The sequence below is a fragment of the Mycteria americana genome, chromosome 3, assembly GCF_035582795.1.
Source record: "Mycteria americana isolate JAX WOST 10 ecotype Jacksonville Zoo and Gardens chromosome 3, USCA_MyAme_1.0, whole genome shotgun sequence".
NCBI classification, from domain to species: domain Eukaryota; kingdom Metazoa; phylum Chordata; class Aves; order Ciconiiformes; family Ciconiidae; genus Mycteria; species Mycteria americana.
The window spans coordinates 33594003-33617829 of NC_134367.1; the positions used below are offsets into that span (position 1 = coordinate 33594003).

The 23827-nt window shown below is 38.7% G+C and overlaps 1 protein-coding gene across 10 annotated transcripts in view; it reads left to right on the top strand.

Annotated features, from left to right (window-relative positions):
• COL19A1 (collagen type XIX alpha 1 chain) overlaps positions 1–23827 on the top strand; it is a 212202-nt gene that overhangs the window by 105538 nt on the left and 82837 nt on the right. For 8 of the 10 annotated variants that reach the window (XM_075498152.1, XM_075498157.1, XM_075498149.1 and 5 more), the window contains 3 exons: positions 5862–5915; positions 6607–6642; positions 19786–19839. In XM_075498152.1, the coding sequence (XP_075354267.1) occupies positions 5862–5915; positions 6607–6642; positions 19786–19839 (144 nt within the window). The remainder of the gene's footprint in view (positions 1–5861; positions 5916–6606; positions 6643–19785; positions 19840–23827) is intronic. The other 2 variants (XM_075498155.1, XM_075498156.1) reach the window with 1 other exon arrangement.

The following is a 23827-nucleotide window of genomic DNA, read 5'->3' on the forward strand; positions in this document are numbered from 1 at the left end:
CAAAGCTAACAATTCAGTTATTTTGGTACTCTTTTTCAGACTTCTCTGATCAAATTCATGTCTGTTACTACAGTAAACATTTTGTCTCAGGGTGAGAGGTTAATGTACTTCTCAGATATTTCCCAGCGGTGGATAAGTAACTAACTGATGGCAGCTGAGAAAAGGCTGTAGGCCCTGTCTTCTAACACTACTGGTGAGGTTTGCATTGTGGCTGATATCTGTCTCTTCATCTCAGTAGTTTGTCTTCAACAAGCTGTTAAACAGAACCCTAGCTCTCAATGCCCTTGGTCCCTCTGGTCTCCAGTCCATACTGAAACCCTTCAGTCCAGTTGTCTGCTGCCAGGCAGCGTAAGCCTTAGAAACTCTGGCAGCTCTGTAAGAGTTTCCCAGTAAGCTTCCTCTCCTTAGCCTAGCTTTCTTGAGGCTTCTGTGTTTGCTCCCAGATCAGCTCATTGTCAATCTACTGCTGAAAGTCTTCCTCAAACTTCCCTGGCCTGTCATTCAAATCCCCTTGTTTGGGCTGCAGAGGTTTTATCACAGGGATTGCCAGCTAGTCGGTCTCAGCCGGAGAGGTGTCTGCTCATTAAACCCTTACAGATCCCTGGTGTGGCTTTTAAACCCAGCCGAGCATCACAGTGTCAAGGTTAAAAGCAACAGAGGAGTCTGCAAGAAGACCTAATTTACAGAAGCAGACTCCTTTAAATTACAGGATGCTTTCCCCATCCTGTGCAAGCACTAACACGTTTCCCTTTTAATATAACCCTTGTAGCTTATATGGGAGTACTCACAGAAGGTGTGTACTTGGTTCAAGTTGTTGCTGTCGTTTAATGGGCAGGTTAGATGATACTCCTAGGGGCTAGGATTCTTTCATAGGGTAGTTCCTGAGACACTGCAGGCATATGGGATGTGATTTCCCAACACAAGCAGCAAGCTGTGCATCCTCTGTTCTCTTCATCTTCTGTCATTTTTGCTAGTGATGGTAGTAGTACCAGTTTGCAGATCATCATGTTGACCCAAAAGAATTGGCTTAGGAGAAAACATTGTTTGGTTCCCTTTTCCCGCAAAATCTTTGACTGTTATGTTCTTATCCAAATGACTGAAAACATAGGAAGTGAAAAACTGTTTAGTTTTCTGGTTATACCTGGCGCTTCTTTTGAGTGAATAAAATGTTCTCAGACTTGGTAAGGAACATATTTATCACATCACTAAGTAAAGTTATTTTTTCTTCACTGTGGAACTCCAGAGCACAGAAAACATTGTATGACATTGTTGCTGCTTTAAAAGGAAAATTCAAATAGAAAAACTGTCACCTTTTATGCCAGTAGTGTTGGGACACCATTAATAAAATCCCATTCGTTGAAGAATTTGTGAAACCGTGGTCCTTTTTAGAGCTTTAAAGCACAGTTACTGGTTTTTAATTGTTTTCTTCTCCTAATCCAGTTAGTTTTGTAGGCTGGCTAAGACTCCAGTAAACTATCACAGAAAAGTCTGGTTAAATATTTGTCAAAAATAGTGTCAACCAATATGGTAACTTCTCCTTTAAATTCATTCCACCAGAAGATATACCGTTGTCATCCCCTTCCAAACAAAAAGCCTGCCTCTAGTTTAATCTTTCCTCTGTTGGCCCCAATTTTGCTGACTTTACAGCCTTATTGATATTTGTGATATACTTGTTCCAGTAATTTCTCTGTTGGTCAGCAATTGTGTTACAGTAATACCAGTCTTATTAAACATATATATAACATTTCTCATTTCTGCCATTTCTCATGTTGTTATCTTGTTAGCCTTGAGTTGGCCTTATACATGCATATCCTAATGCTTACTTTACATTTTGGCATCCATAGAGGAACCATAATGTAAGTTTATTCTGACCTGTAAAAAGACCAAGCTGTAGTCCTTACAGGGGAGGAAAAGTACCAGCTGAAGACTGTTCATGAACTCACAAATGTGTATTATTGTATTGCTCCCAAAAAGCTAGAATTAGTTTGGAATAGAATTCAGTAATTCATTTACCGTCTGTTATGAAAGCTGCTGGATTTTTTTACTCAGTTCTTGAATTTCTGACAAATCTGGTAACAGACTCCTTAGATCAATAGAAATTAGTTTACTGTTTTCAAAACTGACCTCATTCTCCTAAAATATTGCAGAAAATGAGCTTTTCTAATTTAAACCTTAATCTAAAATCATCCAAATTATGTCTGTTCAGATAACCACGTCTTTTACTGAAGCATTCTGTTCTGGTCTCTGCCAGAGAAAGGATACTGTACTCTACTGTGCTAGAAGGGGATACAGATTCGACTTAGCACAGGAATTCTTATGTCATTTCAGAGACATTCAGCAGCAGCTAGACATCTCAGCAGCTTTAAAAGGGTAGCTATAGGGAAGAATAGGCATGGTGCAGCACCAGATGTGTTTTTGCAAGCATTCAGTATGTCTGAAACTTATTAACATAATAATATTTTTAAAAGATATATAATGTGTAGAAGAATAAGAAATACTTCTAATGGGAGAACCTTTGAAGCAATTTTTTTTTTCTGATACTACTTTTCTTTCTTGAGGTTTTAAACTGCAAAGGAAAGCTAATTCAAGTATTTTAAAATAAATACTTTATATAAAAACCTTCCTGGGTACTCAAAAGTCCTGCTTCAAACACTGTAAGGCTTGTTGTCAAATATGTGGTTTCCCCTTGTCCTTTTTATGTGAGGTTGACCTCTGTGGTCATCATCTCTGTAGTAGCTGTCAAACTGCATCCCTCACCAAGGTGCACTGCAGGAACACTACTAAAAGCTTTAAACACACCAACTGGGAAAAAAATGAGGTTCGTAGTTTGACAGTGCATGGCTTAGGTTCAGTATCTTTCATCAGCTAGTTGTCTTTTCTATTCAATAGAGACACAGACAGATATATCGCTGTCTGTGAGCTGCAGATTTTTTTTTACCCTTATCTCTTCTCTTCTGTAAATATACAGCCTAAGAGCTAATTCTTAAACTCAAACCTATTGTTCCACTGCTGATTTGCTAATACTGATTTTGAACCAAATCCATATGGTTTGCCTACCTGAAAAATCCCTAAAATGGCTTTTTAGAATATGGAGTGGTTGTGTTTTATGCAGTCTTTCAGAAGGAGGTGAAAAGTAAAACGTAGTAAATGGGGGCAATATTAAAACTATGTCATAAATATGCAGATTGTAAAAAGAAAGCAATTTTTTGGCTTGGTTTTTGAATCCATCTGCCTATTACATTTTTTAAGTTCAAACAGCAAAACTACTTCTGATTTAACTATTACATATTTGGCAAGCTTAATAAAGGACAAATCAAAGCTAAATCAGGGGTATTTACAACAACCACAAATTTAATCCAAAGTGGGTACTTAAATGCTCATATAGTTCTAAATGATGTTCCTTCCAGATGGTGAATTAATGTAATTTTAGCAGGAAGTGAAGTTGCACAAATATGCAGTATTTAGAACACTCACTGATTTAATGTTTCTGTACCCACCAAGGCACAGATGTTACTTATTTTCGTGCCAGTTGTCTCTATCTTTCCAATTATTGCAAACTGAGGAAGAGAGTTTGCAAGGGCAAAAAGGGGGCTGGGAAGAACTTAAGTTGGTAAACCCTAATTCAGATGTAGATGAATCTTTTCTGTCCTCAACCTATTTAACCTCCACAGTAATAATGATGGTGGCCTACTTTTGGAGTATCTCATTATGATTTAGTCCTGTATTGCCTACATTATTGCCATTTGGTTTCTAAGTAAAATCTTCGAACCTGTAGAACTGTCTCTGACTCACAATGTACATGCACTCCTGTTACATGCCTCTAAAGCAGCGATCAGAGGGAAAGCACAAAATACATCCGGCTTAAACAAAAAGGAGTTCCTGGTAGGTTGGTCCAGCATCAGAATTAAGTTCATTCCTTACTGCAGAATGGCTTGAATTTGCTGGGCATATTTCAAAACTTCTCGCTTTTCCATGTGTTTTGCGGCAAGAAGACAACAAAGATTATGTGCTGTCTGCTAAAGATTTTTTTGGGGTGCTTATAGAATCATAGAATCACAGAATCATTTAGAATCACAGAATCATTAAGGCTGGAAAAGACCTCTGAGATCATCTAGTCCAACTGTCAACCCAACACCTCCATGCCGACTAAACCATGTCCTGAAGTGCCACATCTACACGTTTTTTGAACTCCTCCAGGTATGGTGACTCCACCACCTCTCTGGGCAGCCTGTTCCAATGCTTGACTGCCCTTTCAGTAAAGAAATTCTTCCTAATATCCAGGCTAAACCTCTCCTGATGCAACTTGAGGCCATTTCCTCTTGTCCAATGGCTTGTTACTTGGGACAAGAGACCGACACCCACCTTGCTACAACCTCCTTTCAGGTAGTTGTAGAGAGCGATAAGGTCTCCCCTCAGCCTCCACTTCTCCAGGCTAAACAACCCCAGTTCCCTCAGCCGCTCCTCATAAGACTTGTGCTCCAGACCCTTCACCAGCTTCGTTGCCCTTCTCTGGACACGCTCCAGCACCTCAGTGTCTCTCTTGTAGTGAGGGGCCCAAAACTGAACACAGTATTCGAGGTGCGGCCTCACCAGTGCCGAGTACAGGGGCACGATCACTTCCCTAGTCCTGCTGGCCACGCTATTTCTGACACAAGCCAGGATGCTGTTGGCTTTCTTGGCCACCTGGGCACACTGCCGGCTCATGTTCAGCCGGCTGTCAACCAGCACCCCCAGGTCCTTTCCCACCAGGCAGCTTTCCAGTCACTCTTCCCCAAGCCTGTAGCATTGCATGGGGTTGTTGTGGCCCAAGTGCAGGACCTTCCACTTGGCCTTGTTGAACCTCATACAGTTGACCTCAGCCCATCGATCCAGCCTGTCCAGATCCTTCTGCAGACCCTTCCTCCCCTCAAGCAGATTGACACTCCCGCCTCTTCCTCCCTCCTGCTTCTGGTGAGACATGTTACTGGAAGAGCTGTATTGTAGATATTGTAGAGGGTAGATTCAGACTAGATACAAGGAGGAAATTTTTTACGATGAGGTTGGTGAAACACTGGAACCGGTTGCCCAGAGAGGTTGTGGAGGCCCCATCCCTGGGAAACATTCAGGGTCAGGTTGGATGGGGCTCTGAGCAACCTGATCGAGTTGAAGATGTCCCTGCTCATTGCAGGGGGGTTGGACTAGGTGACCTTTAAAGGTCCCTTCCAACTCAAACCATTCTATGATTCTGCAAGTGTGAAATTGCTGCGTATGTAATGTGTAAGACTAGGCAGTATTATCTGCTTCTCCAGCTGAAGCAGAACTAAGGAGGGAGGTATGAAGGACTCGATTATTTTTCTAATTTTCTTTTCAAACACTGGTGGAGATCAGAGTGTTAGAGCCTGTGCAGCAGCTCTGAGGTGTACCCTGCTGTAGCTCACCAGCTCAGCATTGCTACTTGAAGCATAGAGTCCACAGCTCTCTGTCCACCCCTGCCTCTTTCCCGATTTTAGCAGGGGTTAAGTGAATGTACTAGTACTTTCTCTAGTATTCTATTTTATCTTTGTTGGCCATGCAAGACACAGTCCTACTGGGACTGCAAAGGAACTTTGCATTTCTACACGCTACTTGCCATGATGGGGCACAGTCAAGTAGACAGTTTCGCTTTGTGTGTTTAATTATGTGTTGAAGAGACATGTGGTCTTCAATAGATGTTTCTCTGTTCACAAAATAATGAAAATAAAGAATTATGAGATAGTAGTACTAATAATGTGATAATATTTTAAGGCTTAGTTGGTTAATATATACTAATTCACAGCACTACAGGATTTTGTCCAATGCTTTCCGCAGATGACAACAAGTAAGCATTTTTCTTCTTTGCCCAGGGACTAAAAGGTGACCCTGGTAGTCCTGGTGTGGCTGGTCCTAAAGGAGAAAAGGTACGTTTTTATCTGTAAAGTTGTATGTATATGTGAGTGTGCATGATATTTCTTCAATATTGAACACATTGCCTTAACTACGTATGACGAACACCCACTGCTGCCACTTGTGTAGCTTAAGGGTTGAAGAATATGAATACAGACTAACTTTAAATATGGAAGACAAGTACTCTTTATCACAACAAATTTTGAAAGGAATTCAGAGCAGGAGCCTAAATTCGCTGTTCTGAATTGCTCTCTGGGTGCTCTGATTTGCTCCCATGAACTGAACTCGAAGGTCTCACAGCGCGATTCGTACCTCAGCAACCTAATTCTATGAACATTTTACACAGTCAGATGTCTTTACATATGTGAGCTGTCATACTGACTTCAGTGGCCACCTTGTGCATGTAAGCTGCAGCTTGTAATTTAACATATGCAAATGTGTTTTGAAGGATTGCTTTTTTTAAGCTGTGATTCATTTATGTAGAGGCCTGCCATTTTTTTTCCATTTAACCTGTGGTGAACTGTGTACATCTACGCCATTACTGAAAAAGAATATTGCTTTACTCATATACTTTCATAATCAGAGCATGTTTGATGATTATACTGAATTTACTTCTGCAGTGGTGCATATCCTCTAAAATGCCTCAGGGTTAAGTATGTATAAATAAAGAGATTGGCAATTTACTTACTCTCCTGTTTTAACTAGGGAGATGCAGGACCTCCGGGACCAACTGCCTTGAGCGTAAGTACATGTAAAACAAAAACAGACAAAAGAAAATCGCTAAGAAATGTTGCAGTTCTTAGCTTATTTGCAGTGTAAATACTTTCATTATTAAATTCAAGAGCCAAAAGTACCTCTCTTTAGAATGTCTCTGCATTTTCTATATGAATTGTGAAGCAGGGAAAAGGGATTTTTATGAATATAAAGAAAATAAGCATATTTAGAACATGGTGTTTCCCACCAGATGGTAAGAATATTGCTTTTTTATTCTGTGTATAGATAGTATAGGCTGGTTAAAGTGAAAGAATTACCTTGTTATTTTTAGTGAAAAATACTTTTCAGTGAAAGCTTGCAAAACTAATTAATGTTTTTAAGATATTGTAAGTATTCTATTGTCAGATTATTTTATTAAGTACTTACTTATGAGTGCAATGCCATATGTACAACACAGTATTATCTATATAGCATGCATAAGTTCAGATTTGACACACAGGAACCTATTTTCAGAAAGTTAAGGGTGTGGAGACACATCCAGCAGCCAGATAGTTGTGAGGCTGCCACAGCTCTCTGCCCTCAGGTCCAGCTGGTAGTGGGGCTGAGCGTGCATTCCCAATAGGCACACAAACACACGTACAACACGTATAGACGGGTCTGGCCACACAGGTCAACACAGATGGACACACTTGGCACTCCCACAAACCCAAACAGCTCCAACAGCCTCATCCTGTTACCCCCATCATGATGATGGTCTGGTACTGGGAAATATATACATGTATACAATGTGCATCCCTCTAGTAGCTGAGCTGACACATAGCCTAACCAGTAGATGCCCCTGCTCCTGGTCTCTCCAGTTACTGGCACCTGGGCATTCAACCCCCGCCCCGAGGCTCACAGCCTCACTCCAGTTACTGGTGCAGACCTGCTTGCTCACAGACACCCACACAAAAACACGCATGTACACACACACACGTATAGATATATACCCCTGGCTTCCAGGTCATTTCACCTACTTGCCAGCCAGTCCAGCTTGCTATTTGCTGTTGATCACTCACACACACTCACATGCCTGTGTTCACTCCATGTGTTGGTACCACAAAGGCATAGACCATTGTCTTTTATGAAACACATCATATGCTTCTGGTTCCTTGCATTACAAGATAATGCTGCTACCGATAATAAAAATAATTAAAATAATTTCAGTATTGGCTTAATTATAGTCCATTTACATTTCGGTGATTGGACATGTCTAACAGTATTTGAGAGTAACATATGCTTCAGTATGAAGCCTTCTCTATCCAGAAAAAGAGGTTGCAAAATTCTTTTCACACTGAATAGAAAATTGTTTAGAGTTTGCCCTTTCAAATATTTGCAGAGTTACATGTCATGGTCTTGACATCTATACAATCTTTTTATCTTACATGACCGGATATGCTTAACAAACACAGACTGGAAAGGAAAAAGAAATGTAACGTTATAATGATGGAAAATCACTTACTAGATTCTTATGAAGAACAATATTTCAATAATTTAGGGTGTTTTATGGTTTCTACAGTGCTCAGAGGAAAAAAAGCAGACAGGTGTCTTACCTTCTTTCTTTATAGAAATCTGTGTATCAGACTCAGGAAGCTGCAAATTGGGTCACTAATTCATTTATTCCCTTTCGTGTAATTTACCTGGAAAAAAGAATATGTGAGGTCAGACATGATGACTAGTTGTCTTTCAAGTATCAAGGAAAGATTTATTGAGTATGGATCTATCAGATTCTTTGTGAGGATCTGATACATGCCTGTGCCCCAGAAAAGAGAATTGATCTGTGTATTAGTTGTATTCTGGCTATATAGTGCCACAGACATGGTGGAAGATGTTTTTAATTTCCTTGCAATGATCTGTGCCCCAAGCATGTACGAAGCCTAAAGGGAAACGTCCCCAAAACTCTCCAGAGCAAGTTTTGCTTCATAAAAGTAATAAATTCTGTCTGAATCCAAGTGTTTTTGCTCACAAACTGAAATGAGAAGGCCTCCCATTAGGGACAGTCCATCTGGGTAAAAACAATTGAGAATGGTGCAAAAGAGCATGGCAAAAATGAAAACAAAGACAAAAGCTCCCAAATTCCCAGGCTGTAGTTCCGCAGCATGAATAGCTCTTCCCCCAGACTCAGTGTTATTAGCTGCTTCTACACCATTCGTGTTACCCTTGTAATCCTAAATAAACTTCATAAGAACTATCATTCATAGTGTAAATGATTATACATTGTCTTTTCACTCCATTTCCAAGACTGTAGCAGCGAGGATCTCCATTAGATCTGACAAACATTGAAGGATGTAACCAGAAACCCATACCAGAAAAATAAATTCTACTCCAAGGTTTCAAAATTAAGTTGCTATGTTTTATGATACTTGTTTTTGGATTAGGAAATCTAAATATCCGGTATCTTGATTTCCTAGAGATAAATTAGTACTGTGTCCCAAGGTCAGTGTCTGTTTGCTACAGTTCATGTCTTGCTAGAGGTAAACAGGGCCAACTATGTCCTTCAGCTCTTGAATATACAGTCAAAATGTGCGTTGAAAGAGTTAATGGTGAAATATTTTTAATAAAAAAACTTATTTCTAGGATTGTTACTGCAGTAGATGGATTGGAGTAGATCTTGCTTCAGATAGATTCTTACAGGCCTTGAAGGGATCATTGAAATAGGAATAGGATACTTCTGAAGATAAGACACAGGAAAAAGAATTAAGGATGCCTATTTTCTGTGCGCTATAGAACCATAGAATGGCCCTTTTGAGCATTTCTTGTGTAAAAGATGGCAAAATTACTACATGCATTTTGATAGCAGCACCTGGATGTGTTAGGCCTGTTTCGAACGCATTCATTGTCTTCAGTTGCAGTCGCGGACACTTAGCTTTCCTAAGAGTCATACTCGGAGGTTAGTAGTATGATATCGAAAATCAAAAGCTGCTTTCAAATTGGCTGAACTTATTCCTTCTCTACCTTAAGTGATTCACTTTCGTAAAATGGACTGTCAAAGAATTACATTTCTTTGATTATAAAATGCTGTGCAAATCTTTCAGTTCAGTTGATTCAGGCATAGCAAGATGTCTCTGCATTGGTACACCCACTGATGGTCATCTTCACGCTTTTTAAAAGGAAACATTTAAATTTTAGGAAAGCAGACACGAGTCTTCAGAGGGATGTTACTAACTGACATACTGAAACATTTTTTTGTGTAGCTGCTAACTGAGAGAAGAGACAAGAGTGAGTGTGAATTGGTTTAGCAGTTTGAAGACAGATTACAACACTGCGGGAATATATGGCCCAGCAGGAAGGCTTTCTCTCTCCGCCACTGTAAATAGTCATGTGTTTCTGTTGGCAAGAGCTAAAAGAAGATGAATGACATGAATGGTGGTGGCTCGGGGAAAATCCAGTCTTCAGAGCTGTTTTATTTGTGTGACTTCTGTGTGGCCGTGACTCTTATGATACATAATCATGAAAGGAAGATGTTGTATCTCGCTGTGAGTAAGTAGTGGTCAGATAATATCAAGGTTCATGTGTCACTGAATGAGAACTTACTATGTCAGGACCATTCATGCTGTTACAGCCAAAATGTGACATCAGTGTTTCAGTTATGAACCCTATTAAAGAAAAGTTTTAAAGTGCTCCATTCATTTGGGACTCATGCATAACGTCATAAATTTATCCTCTTCTTATAGTCATTTTTTAGTTTTTCCTAATGTGAAAATGATCTATTTCTTTTTATCAAAATGCAAAAATAATTATTATGCTTGGGGGCAGGGAGGGAAGAGCAGTGAAAATAATGACACACTGTTAGAGCTAAGTCCAAAATGCATTTGGGCAGGGAGGGAGAGAATATTGAAAGGGACTTGGGTTTGCTCAGATCGGATGACTGGGCCTGGGTCATCGACCTTCTGCCCCAGTGCAATTGCATATTGAGACAGGTGGGAAATGATGGCATTGCAGAGCTCTGCTGCCCTGTGCAGCTCTTCTATTCCTCTGTATTTCCATTGAAATCATACAGCAGTGGAATAAGCTGGAGAAGGTCTACCATATAAGCTGGTCTCAGTATAAACTAGAGCATCAGCAGCGTTGTGCAGGGCCAGAGCGTTCTCCCCACACACAGACCTGCACCACGGTCCTGTCCTCAGCACAGGGAGCATGAAGGTGGCAAAAGGCTGAGACTGCTTCACTGCAGTCATTCCCAAACAGCTGGTTGGTGGTCCTTCGGTCCACAGGAGTTGTCCATAGGTAATCTACAGAAGCATGTAACAGTAAGTAGGAGAAACTCTTGGTTTTTTCATTTGTCTGTGCTATCGGTACCTGTGAAAGTCTAAAAGGTGTCAGTGACCCTCTGTCTAAAAGTGTTCGGGCATCCCTGATGCATAGGAAATCCCATGCTGCTCAGAAGCACGGTAAGTGCGCTCTGCTCTCCAACATGAAAAAATGCAGAATGGAATGAAGTTATTGGTACTTGGAGGAAAAAGCTGTATTTTTAAAAGTGCTCAGCTGACAGGTATAGCCGTTATAGTCTCTGTAAGGAATGAGGGATCCTTGGAGGCAGTAATGCATGGCAGAATTCATAAAAACCCAACAGCTGTAACAGCCTATTAGGTGGATGAGCATACGCCAAACTGCAAAACAGGGAAAATAATACCACTGCTTTTTAAGATGCAAAAATTATTTTATGAGTTTGAAATGGAAATTTCATAGTTTAGAAAGTGCATTGCTCTGAAAAAAAAGTAGAGCTCTGAATACTCCTTTTTGATGTCAGTTAACAGAAAATCTCTAACAAAATCCTAAATGTTAAGCATGCACACTTAACAAAACTTCTCACTTGCAGCAATAGCAGAGAATTGAGAAAGAAATTGTGTATGCCTGGCTGTACGTTTCTGCAGTGAATAGAGGTGGGATTAGAATTGCAGCCCATGTGTTTCTGTACATTTCTTTACGGCAGGTATGGAAGTCTTGTTAATACAATTTCATCATTCTTGCATGAAGAATTAGAGGGAAAAAAAGAAACAGTGTTGTAGTGCAAAATATGCTAAGCTGTAAAAAGAAATATATGAAAAAATTTATAGGCTTTATGTAGAATCCTAATGAAATTAGTAATTTCAGTAGTTCTAAGTATATTTGTTTGCTTCATGCATTATTCATACAAATACATTTTAGTGGCTCGGATCATTAACTTTGACATATATGTGCATATTTAAGCACTTTTATTAAGGATGTAAAGTTTTTCTATGTTTCCATGGAGTCAGTTAAAACTACACAAGTCAAGATATATGTATTTATTTTGTCTCCTCCTTTGTTATGGTGGTATTTTTATGGGAGTAGTCCAAAGTCATGATTGATTCTCGTCCTTTTTTTATGCTGTCTTTAATTTCTCTGGTATGTTCTTTCTGAATTGCTCTGTAAGTACTAGATGTCTCTTTTCTTTAGTACTTTCCGAGTGTCTTAAAATGCACGCTGGGAATGTATTTTGAACTCTTCTCCCTAATTATGCCCAGTTCATGCAGGGATATGTTTAGTCTTTAAAAGTTTAAGTTCCCTGATAAACTGTACTGTAGCCGAGGACCCTTCAGAGAATAAACAGGAGAGATTATAAGTGCTCTGTTGTGTGGTTTTGTCAAAATGTGGAATTTAGTGGCAGAAGCTGGGGACTGTTTTCTGCAGGGGCACAGCTGGCTCCGCAGCTCGCCCGCTCTGGTATCCCCAGCTTAAGCCTGTGCGTGCTGTGTCAGAAGAGTGACAGGTGAGGGAAGGTAGCGCAGCCATCTCTTGTAAAATATATGATAACTATTCCTCTTGACACTCGATACGCTGCTTTTAGTTCCTGAGGAAAACGAGCGTCCATCCGTACGTTCCTGCGAACCTATCCCTTTCAGGAGTTATAAAATAGTCATCCAGATGGCACCAAGTGTTTACGCAGAAGCCGAGGCTTAAGTCAGTCACAGACAGAAGTCCCCAAGACTTGCTTACTAAACAGATAGTTGGAATGTCGGCTCCTAGGTCTGGTTAAATCGAGCCGAAGGAAGCTGGCACACAAGTGCGGCGTGGAGGCGGCTGCAGGAGGAAGCTGCAGATTCAGGCCTGGGCAAGCTCCGCCGTCACTTTTGGCTCTGCCCTCCCTAAACAAACATCAGCAACAGATTACGCAGCTTTCCCCTCGGAGCTTCGCCAGTTATTCATGTACAGCTAAAATTCACTTTCGGCAGTGTTGCCTAGGAATTTCACAAATTCATTTGATGCAGTACTTTGGTCATAGTGTAATTATTTGGCATTTACACGGAACTCCGAAGAGGAGGCGTTTGGTGTCCTGGCGTTCTTGCTGTTGTAATGGGCAGCAGTATCTCGGATGATTCTTCCTGAAAAATCATGTGCCAGTTTTTGCTTATCTTGACTTCTGCACACAATTCCTTGTCTCACAGTGAAAAAAATAAGTCATCTGAATAACTCGTATTACTTAAGAAGGGGACACACGCACCCCCCATTAGTAAGCATCTTAACTACTATTACTCTCTCTTTCTTTTCATGTAATAACATAAAGGAGAGCAATTCTAGTTAACTAAGGAAGGTATAGACAGAAAATTGTATTTTCATTCTAAATCTCTTCTTTTCATATACATTCCTCTAAGAAAAATATGAACTTTATCTACTTCAGCTTTTTTAATGGAGGTGTATTAATTTCATGAAAATATTGAACTGTTCAGTTGTTTTACATGAGATATAGTGATCTTTAACTCTTACAGTGTAACTTTCAAATATTCTCATCTTTAAAAAATGCTTTTTAAGTATGGAAGCAGATCCTATTAAGATTACTTTTTTAGTGAAATAGAAGATGTTTTAGCAATTTCAGTCTGTTTTTTATCTTCTTTACGCAGTAATACTGATACTGAAGGCACAAGTGAAGATTGATGTCTTAGCCTCACAGAAAATTTGTTTTTCAAAAATTCCCAGTCTGCTAAATTGGCATGAATGTGATTTATATGTCCTTCTTAGAAGAATGATTTGAGAATAGTCCCATATGCAGTAGACATCAATGTAAAGAATCATTTCAGATTACTCCTCAGGATTTTAAATGATAGTTTTTTGCTTAGAAAATAAATCCATGTCTATTAAAAGTACTAGATTCATAAAGTGTGAAGTTCTGTGAAATGACTCTTCCAGTTACCCTTTGAAATTATTGTCTCTGAAGCAAAGTAGATTTAAAGTTAAGCTACCAGAGAGTGCTACAGAAATGACCAAACCCAAAGCGTAATGAGATCAGTGAGGAACGTATTTTCTGTTTGCTTCAGTAATAAATTATCATGAAAACGTAGCTGATCATGTTTTCTGGCAGACTGAAATACTGCTAAATGCCGTCTCCCTCCCCACTAGAAGTAAATGGGTTGGCAGCAGTTTTGAAAGCAAAATCGTGGCCTATTCCACTTTGCACTCCCAAGCAAAGCACTATGATTATTGCAGTAGCAGTAAGAGGCCAAACATGGGGTACCAATGTTTCAACTTGCCATCTTGACTTACTACAGTAAGGATGCGAACGAGACCAGGTCATGTTTGGAAATGCTGAAGACGGAGGTATTGAGAGGAGTGGTAGTCTAATTTCCCTCACTAAACAGTAATACAACAAGAAATTATCATCCATTTGTGATTTTCCTGTGGCATTTTTCCCATTCTAGCAAAATTTTATAACAGTGAGGTGTGTCTGCAGGCTCTGTGTGGGTGGTGATGAAGAGGAAGCCATCATAGTTGTTTTTTAAGATCTCTCTCTTCCTCACCCTCCTGTTTGGGCTTTGAGGTAGGGCAGCAGGACAGTCGCAGCAAGTAAACTGGCTTGAAGATATCTGGGAAACTAACACTGTACCCGTCTTGACTATGGGGAAGGTATTTATATTTCAGCTCCTTTGCTTGCTGAGAGTAATAGCCCATTCTTACATGAGAGGAAGCCACTCATTTCCCCTCAATATGGTACAAACAAGCCAAAGAGGAAAATATCCTCAAAATAGGATAGAAGGATCACAGTGACAATCATGACCTGCACGGTAGAACTTGTCATCTGGTTTACACCTCCAGATAATTAGTTGAATTTAAGACGTAATTGAACTGCATCTTGATGCATCCTGTCTGGGATGCTGGGACATTCTTGCGCGAGTGCAGCCACAGCAGTGCCATCCATCCCACCAGCAGTATTTGGGTGGCTGGGGAATGCTCTTCAGGTCAGTCAGGCTGCAGCTCTTCACCGTGATCACACGTTGTGTCATGTCAGGAATTTGGAAATCCATGGTCACTTTTAACGTGACTATTGATTTGTGTGATTCTGTGGTGCTCTATTTGTGGGTTTTACAGAGGGATCATTGCATATGTAATTCATCGGTGTGACGGCTTTTCTTTATCCTGATGAGAACTGTGTGTTGAAGAACTAGGTCAAGCCCCTGCAGTGGGAATTGCTCACCAATTCACTTGTAAAAAAGTTTAAGTGTTCATTTTGTTTCAGTAGAGCTATATTTTCTGTTTATAAACATGTTGTTTCCAAATTGCTTAGCCAAATCATGTCTATTATAGCTGGGTCTTTTTAAAGTAGCAAGTTTTACCATTATAAAAGCTCACATATTCAAATAGTTAAAAAATTACCGATTCTTACATTACCATGAGATGTTTCTACATACCTAATTTAGGCTTTGTCTCTGTCTTTGTTTGACTCGTCTCACGAAACTACATACACTTTCTCCCTGTCTAGTAGCATTTATTCCATAAAAATTGAGGTCATGTGTTTGCTGGAATTCACAGTGAGGAAAAAAATGCATGAGAGTAGTTTGTGTATGGAACACAGAAACCAGTCTATAAAGGTCTATAATGAAATAATTTTTGTGCCTTAATTAGACCTGCCTTATTATTGTTAGCATTTGTATTATACTTCTAATTTGTGTTGAGAAGGAAAGGCTGCCATGCTCAGAACCTGTTTCAGCAACGCTACCTACGAGTACGTAAGGCAGCTGTCTAGCCTTCTGCTTCAAAAACTATCAGCTAAGTTTTGAAGCAACTTTCAGAACACCAAAAATATACTTACTTGTCTAATATTTTAGTCTTTTGGCATTGGCCAAAGCTTCCGGAGGAAGTAATATGAATAACAACTTTAAGTAACTTCAGTCTTCCACTTCAGCTGGGATTTTTGTTTTCTTTTGTTTTAATTCACCAAGACGTCACGATAAAAACTTTGCTTTTGTTCGGAGTGTGTTCTTAGGCAGTTACTCTGAGCTATTAAATTTATGAACCAAGTCTCCACCATGTCTCTGCAGATGCTTGTCATGATGTATCAGGCATTTAAAAATGGTTTTGTACCTGCAGGGTCACACGAGAGGATTTTAGCCCTTCTCTAATAAGCAGCTTCTGATAGCTACATGCTCGCTAAGACACTTGAAATTGATAGCTTATGAAACTTAAAACAGCTTGACTGGCTGAACTGTTAGCTGATTTTTCTATCACTTCTAAACACATTTTTCTTCTACCATCTCAAGTTTAATAATTCTTATTAGCTTTTATCTCCTGATACTTGCAAAAAATATTAACTGTTAAGTATTAAAGTATTAATTCCTACAGATATTTTCAATGACATGCAAGTTCTTTTAAAAGCTCACTTACTCTACTGTAGCGTGTTTTAAACCTGTCATTTTTCCTGTATTCCCTCGACTAAAGCTTAGGCTAAGTTTTGATGATATTTTGTTTAAATATCTGTCAGCATGTGCTTCAGAGCATGCTTGCTTTTTCTTTACCTAGCTTCACAACCAGCATCTTTTCCCTTGCCAACACTTCCCTTTATGGTTTACCTCTTGTAAAGGAATCCCCAAGTTTCCGCTCTTAACTTCATTTTCAAGGTTTTGTACAACCTTCTTGTGCCTGCCTGTGCATCATGTTTCATCTCTTTTCATACCCATCCTCACTCATTGTAATAGCTTTTCTAAGTTTCAGATGCACCTGAGCCCATCTCCAGTGTACTGACTTTTTTTCCCCCAAGCTACATGGGAATGTTTGAGACATTTCCACTTCATGTTCCTCAAGCTCCTTCAGGCACGTAACTCCACGGGGCTTGCCCGGCCCATGACAGGTACAAGCCCTAAAGACTGCATAGGTTATTTCAGTTCACTTCTCCATGAAGTAAGTAGAAGGGTACTACCTTCCAACCTCAAAGGTGGCCTGGCAGAGTCAGGAAAATCCCGTGCATGTTAGGCCACCTGTAAGGATGCGTTGTATTTTCCTGCCAGTCTGATGCCACAGGAATAGGCTGTTCTTATATCTCACTTTGCCTTGTGCTATTCCTACACCTCCTTTTGCTCATCGCCATAGCCATCCTCTTGCCAGTGCAAGGCTATCAGAGTGACACATAGTGAATCATTTTAATTGCTTTGGATGTTGTTTACCTGGGGAGATGGTACATGTAAAATAGATTGCCTTCTGACATAAATGTTTTCAACACAATCGACGGCATATCCTGTGAGGCCACATGTATATATTCAGCCTATGTTCTGTCCCTTTCTGTCTGTGGTGGTGGGCTCCTTTGGTGGGGTTTGTCTACTCACTGTGCCATCTGTGATTTGAGGGAGTCGAGAATCTTATCTTTGATCTCCAAAGGGAGATCTCCAGAAGTTAAACAGGGCTAAGACCTAAGTAGATACTTTGGTCTGCCTTCCTACAAATACATACTTCTCTTCTGTGCTAAACTGTTACATTCATTGCCAAGTTTTATAGGAGTTCAACAGGGGATGTTTTATTCATCCCTTTAGACAGATTTCACTGTAGAGAAGTTTTCTTTTTCATTCCTCCTGCAGGTTTCTTCTTCAGCAGTTTTTCCAAGATCTCATTCAGTGCATGCTGAACAGGGACAGCATTGCTAAGTCATCAGCATTGCCAAGTTATTACAGTTTTACAGCCATCTTAGTTCACATGGCCCATGTTGTCCTATCACTTTTTAAACCAAAGATCCCACTGAAGTTAGTGTGAACTTTTACCTCAGTTTCAATGTCAGGATGTGGCTCCTTGTACAGGGTAGTCCTCCCTGCCTAGTTACCAATTGTAAGCTGCTCTCCTCCCTTTCCTCGAAGATAAACCTCCTTATCTGGTTCCTTTTTCTTGACAATAATATTGTAGAGACAAGAAAAAGAATAAAAGTAGTTCTTGGACAAAAATGTCGGCTATTAATTATCATTATTGTGCAGTTACATTCTTGTGTAATTCTTGTCCCCTTGGAGCCTTATTGTACAGATATGTGAGACTAAGTATTTCCTCCTCCATAAAACAGACATTACAGGTTTTCATCTCATTCCCCTGCATAAAGTTGTCACTGGAAATGAAATATTAACAAAACAAAACTCCACCTCTTCCTGAATTCCCAGAATTTCTCTACAAATGTAGAATATTGCTAACAGTTGGAGAGACAGAATTCGCTGCAAGTTCCCAACTACCTTGAGGAGAAAGTAGAGAAGGTTTACAGAGGTCACATTTGCATACCGCTTTATGGGTTTGTGCATGTATAAGCTACATAACTGCACTGTAATTAATTTACCGTGATTTATTTGTTGGACACAACATTATCATGCATATTCTAGTTCCATAAACTTTTGGGGAAAGATGGAAATGGTGCGCATCAGTTTTGTAAAAGATCCTAAGCCTTATCATGTTTACATTATAAACTGAAGTGAAAGGAGAAATATCCTACAGTTGAAATACTGTCTGAGGTACTCTTCCAGCTTCAGTGTTTGAAAGTAGAGAAATGATAGGAATAGAAAAAGTCTTGAACTGACTACTTCTATTTAAAATTGAAGTCAGACTTCATTCTAATCAACTTAAAACATCACTTGAAGATATATGAGCTAGCAGCTTTGGCATGCCCACTTACTTTCTCAAGTTTATCTTGGGAAGGAGAGATCATAAATGAACTTTTTAAATTAATTTCTGGAAATCTGGACACTTTTTAAAAACATGATTCTCAGGGGGCCTCAGTTTACCCTTATTGGGGCAATATATATGTGTAATTAATTCTAAATAAGGAGTTCAGAATTTGACCATAGATATAACTCAAGCTGAAGCAGTAGCTGAGTCTGAGTAATTTAAATGGTTAAGAATTTAATATTTTAATATTTCAAACTCTTAAATAAACTAAACATAAGTTCTTTAATTTTGTGCTACCCTGTAAGAATATGCAATATTACATTCAAGACTTTTTTTTTTTAATTATACAAAGTAGAACTGTTCAGTGCTCTTTGCTGATTACATTGAAACTGATTTCATATTTCTTGTTGCTATAATGGAAATTGGATAGCTTCCTCGACGTAATTTTTTTTTTAAATTGTGTTCCAAGGTGACTCATAAAGTAAAGGGAGGGGGCACTGTTCTAAGTACAGAGCTGTTATTGAAGGCTTTATGATTATGTCGTACATTAATCAGATATAAAATTAAAGCCCCGAAGCATCAGAAACAGTCTGTGATTCTGTCTGTGACAGCAAAGGCTGATCCTTGCACTGAGTTCAGAAGGAAGGCTCACAAGTCGAGGGTATATTCAAAACACCCAAAGCTCCTGTGCCTGGTCAGGGGAGAGGGCGAGAGAGAAGTGGCTCTGAAGGGTTTTGAAAAGCTGAGCCAGGCATGCAGAGGAAGCTGCACGGGGCTGGTTCTTACAATACAGTGAGCATAAGGCCTTCTGCTATATTTAGTCCTCTTTCCCTCCCCTCCCTTCCCTTCCCTTCCCTTCCCTTCCCCTCCGCCTTCAGTGCCTATATTTCAATTCGAGTTGTAGAGCAAGTTGTGATTCATTTAATATAACTTTTATTTCTTATGGCATCCTAACTTAACAAGATAAATCACTTTTCATATAACACCATAATTAAATATAACTATGCTTAAGTAGTGCTGACTTACCTCTTCTTTTCCAAATGATTCAGCCTTTATATGGAGGAATGTGATTAATAATTATTGTTTGCATTTTTTCTTGCACTTGAATATAACATTATCCTGGAAGAAGTTATTATGAATAACCTATTTTTATTATTAGAAATGAATAGTTTGTCTCGACATCTGGCTCTTGGGCTTAGTCTTACTTCTATAGAATAATAGAGGGTGAAAATAACACTGAATGTTGTATTTGTTTAATGTTTGTATTTTCAGGGTTTGCCAGGGCTGGAGGGTCCCCAAGGTCCACCTGGCAAAGAAGGTCAAAGGGTGAGTAAACTTGGTGAACAACTGCTGAGTGTGCTAGCTGACCTTGATGTGTGACTTCTTTCTAAGCACTAATAAAAAATGGAAAGGTAGCAGCTGAGTATGAAGCATGCTGACAACAAACTGAGCTTTGACATTTGAGGTTTCTCTTCAGTTGAAGGAGATTTAACAATTTCAGCCAACTAAAGTGCTTTAATGACTGGCAGCACAGATGTAGATACTGTCATTTGTGCAACATGTTTCTGCTGTAGTTTTAAGTGAAAGAATATTCAAATTGCTCAGAAGTTTTCATTTTATTGCGGGGATAGGCCATACCTTACTATGTCTAAAATATATAAATATATTAATTTAGGGTAGTTATCTAAAATATTAACAGGAGCCACTACTAGTGACCCAAGTTTTGTGTAGATGCCGTTATGCAAGTGTCAGAGCCTACCATATATATACAAAAAAGAGAGATACAGGCCGGGGGGAAGGGAGAAGAGATTATGCCGAAGACATGAAATAAACCTTTGGTTATTCAGAATTTTAATATAATGAAGTAACTGACTGACTGGTTTCTCTGTATTATGTTTTTGTTTTCCCAGACTTATTGAATTTGGTAGTTCATTGGAACAGATAATGAATATTTATGATTGCGGTATCGCAAGAAATAATTCAGTTTTGAGAGTTTATAATCTAGTCTGCTCCTAAAAGTTTGGGAAGATATTCAAACTCACACATTTCAATATTTTTATGAATTAAATTGTACGCAGCTTGTGGTTTGAAGTTGAGTCTCTCAGTAATTCTTCGTTTGTTTAGGCATCTTGATATTTAGTATCTCAATTATCTGAAGTGGAAGGATTTAGTGTTACTCATCATTGATCTTAGTCAAGTACAGTGAATTATTAAAGGCCAGTTTAATAATTCCAGTAATAGTAATAATAATAACAGAAGACCAGTTCTTGAACAAAATGAGTAATGGCATGTAGGCCCCAAAGCTATGTTTTATATTGCTTTTTAAGTTATAAAAATAGTACTAAATTTCACTTAAGTTGAACATGAAAATTTGAAAGCTGAGGTTATTTAAGTTTCACAGTAAGGATTGAGAACCTGTTTAGAAAAAGTCAGTCTAGTAAGGGAGAATCAAAAGTTATCTGGTGAATATCCTATTAGAGCATATTTAATAGCATATTAACATGCTATTAAGGATTTTATAATTACTATGACTCTTACTGTTACGCAATTAAAAATCCAGGATACCGAAAAGCTATGGATGTCCAGTTTTAGCATGTTTTAGAGTGTTTTTCTGTGGAGTATTGAATCAGTAGAAACACGCAGTTTATTAGTTCTCCTTTAGGAAATATAGCTGTGTTTGAGAGACATCACTCTCTGAACTTCTTAGTTTTTGAGGCAAAGATTCAGAGTTGACACACTGTATTATATATAATGGTAGATAAATGAATTTGGAAATTCTTTTTTTTTTTTTTTCCATTTTGCAGTGGGAATTAGGGGGTTGATACATTTGTCATGGACATTTCCTATTCGCACATAAAATTGAACTGCTGTCTCACTCCAATATCTGTAAAAACAAGAGCGTTGATTGTTTTAAAATCTCGGCCATGCACACAGTTGCCTTCAGCCAAATAATGGGAACAGCAGACTGTAGAGCCGCAGCATCTGTCTTTATCTCTCTACCAGTGAGATACTCACAACAATACTCTTTCTGCTGGCCACCCCCGCCTAAGCATTAATAACATAGTTTGCGATCTTAATTCAACTCCCATGTGCATTTGCATTTCCAGTACATTTAATTACACAATAACATACTGTTTGTAACAAGATCTCTGCTCTGTTTAATGACAAACAGGACAGTGCACATCTAATGGCTATTACATATTCTTTTTTATTTAATTATAGATGTCATGTTCCTCTGTTCTACTTCCAGCAGATCCTCCAAATCTTTCACATTATATGAAGTTATTGGTTTTGTCATGGGCTGTCTTTTGAAGATGAAAGCATCATAATCAGTGTGTAACTAACTGACGATTTTTCTTCAACGTATTCTTCAGACCTAAGAGTGATATTATGCCCATTTTGCAGACCGGAACTGTAACATACTAGGAAATAAACCCATTCTAAAACATTTCACAGTATCTATTCAATTTGGATGCCACACTTTGAGAACCTGAATTTTTTTAAAACTTTCCATTTGGATTGTACTTGTTATATTCAAAGTTTTAATTCCCACTTACCTCAGCCGCATTTTTAAGTGTTCAACTCCTTTGAAAATTAGGCTTAGATTAATAAGGACTTGAGAGAAGAATCATTAAGTGTGTAAGAGACCTCTCAACACACATTAAAGCAAGATATAAGGAACTGAGGAAAATTAACTGTTAATGTTGATATTGTCAAAAACGCAAAGAAAAATGTAGAAAGCTTATGTTAGAGCTAGTGACTTAGGTAAGCGACAGTACAAAATGAGATAGAAAGGGAAGAAAAAAAGCCATGCCAGTGGATTTCTTCCCTCTTTGAACTGGCCTGAGCCATGCACTTTCATTTTCAGAATGTTTTAAGTGGAATTTTACTATATCATCCAAGATCAGAGTTTAATATTAGAGCTACTAAGACATATGAAAGGTGGAACCCTGTCCCAGAGTGGGCACCCATCTCCCTGCATTCACTATAGAGGAAACTAGGACAAATGTACCCCTATTAAGGAATAAGTCTGGGTAGTAGTATTTCTTTCCCTTCACAGGAATAATCTGCATCAAAAATTACATAGTAAAAATACATATAATAATTATTATGGAAATAGAATAAGTATAATTATATATCATTGTATAATTATAAACATAAAGATTAACTGAACTGTAGATTTTTAGTTCAAAGTTATGCCAGCCTTAAAATACTTATTGACATATATGTGAAATTGGCTTACAAGCGCAAATTTACAACATCACTGAATTAGATGAAGACTGCGGGTTATTTATTTCAAGAGCAAAGAGGGATCAATACATTATGTCAGATAAAGTGGTAACAGCTTTTTTCCAATGGATACACGGTAGATAGAGTTACGTGGTATCATTTGAGCCGACACATGACTATTAAAATAATAAATATGTCACTTTCTGTGGCTTGGTGATCCGATGTATTACTACTATATGATCATGCTGGGATATGACCTTGCTCCTACATCAAAGAGCAGGTTAGGTTCTTACACCTTTAAATGGTGGAACGCAAATAAGTCAGCCATGGAACTTGATGACAGAAGTGTGTGAAATGCCTTCTGTCTGAGTTGGTCTCCCTGGATGCTTTCCAGATATCCCAACGACAAAAGAGTTTGCAGAAAACAGTGTCCACTAAAGCAATATGTTTACAGGAATGTGCTGTAGGGAGATCATTCAGAATGAGAGAGGTGAAACCCTGAAAGCTCTTTGACTAGATCTGTGCAGCATTAAAGGATCCTGTATCAGGATGCATGCTCTCTTTTTTGGCTTTGCTTAAGAACAAATTCCAGACTCACTAAAAATTTGAAGTAGTGCATTCATGGAGAAGAACTAGTGCAATGATAAATAAAAATTGGATTCTTATGTATATTATTTCTTTCATACTGGTGTAGTAGCAAAATGCGTAAATATTTCTTTTCTGAATAAACAAACACATTAATAGTCTAGCATTTAGCAAGTGTATTGGTTATGTTTATACCAGTAAACTCATTAGTTCCCATTCTTTCTCCACTTATTTTTCTCTCATCTCCTTTGTTATGTCTTCTCATTCTGCATATAGCTGGCTTATGCAGAAGAAAGCAACCTTCATGAGCAATGAGGTAGTACAAATAATCATCTTCAGACTTACATAGCTTGTTAACTTTGCAGAGCAATAAAAAAGGAGGAACAGAGTTGTGAGCTAAAGTGAAGCAATTGGCTTTCTGTTTACTACCATGCTTCTATATCTACACAAAAGAAACTACTTAGCATCTCTTGTAGCTCTACCAAAAAAAAGATACTCA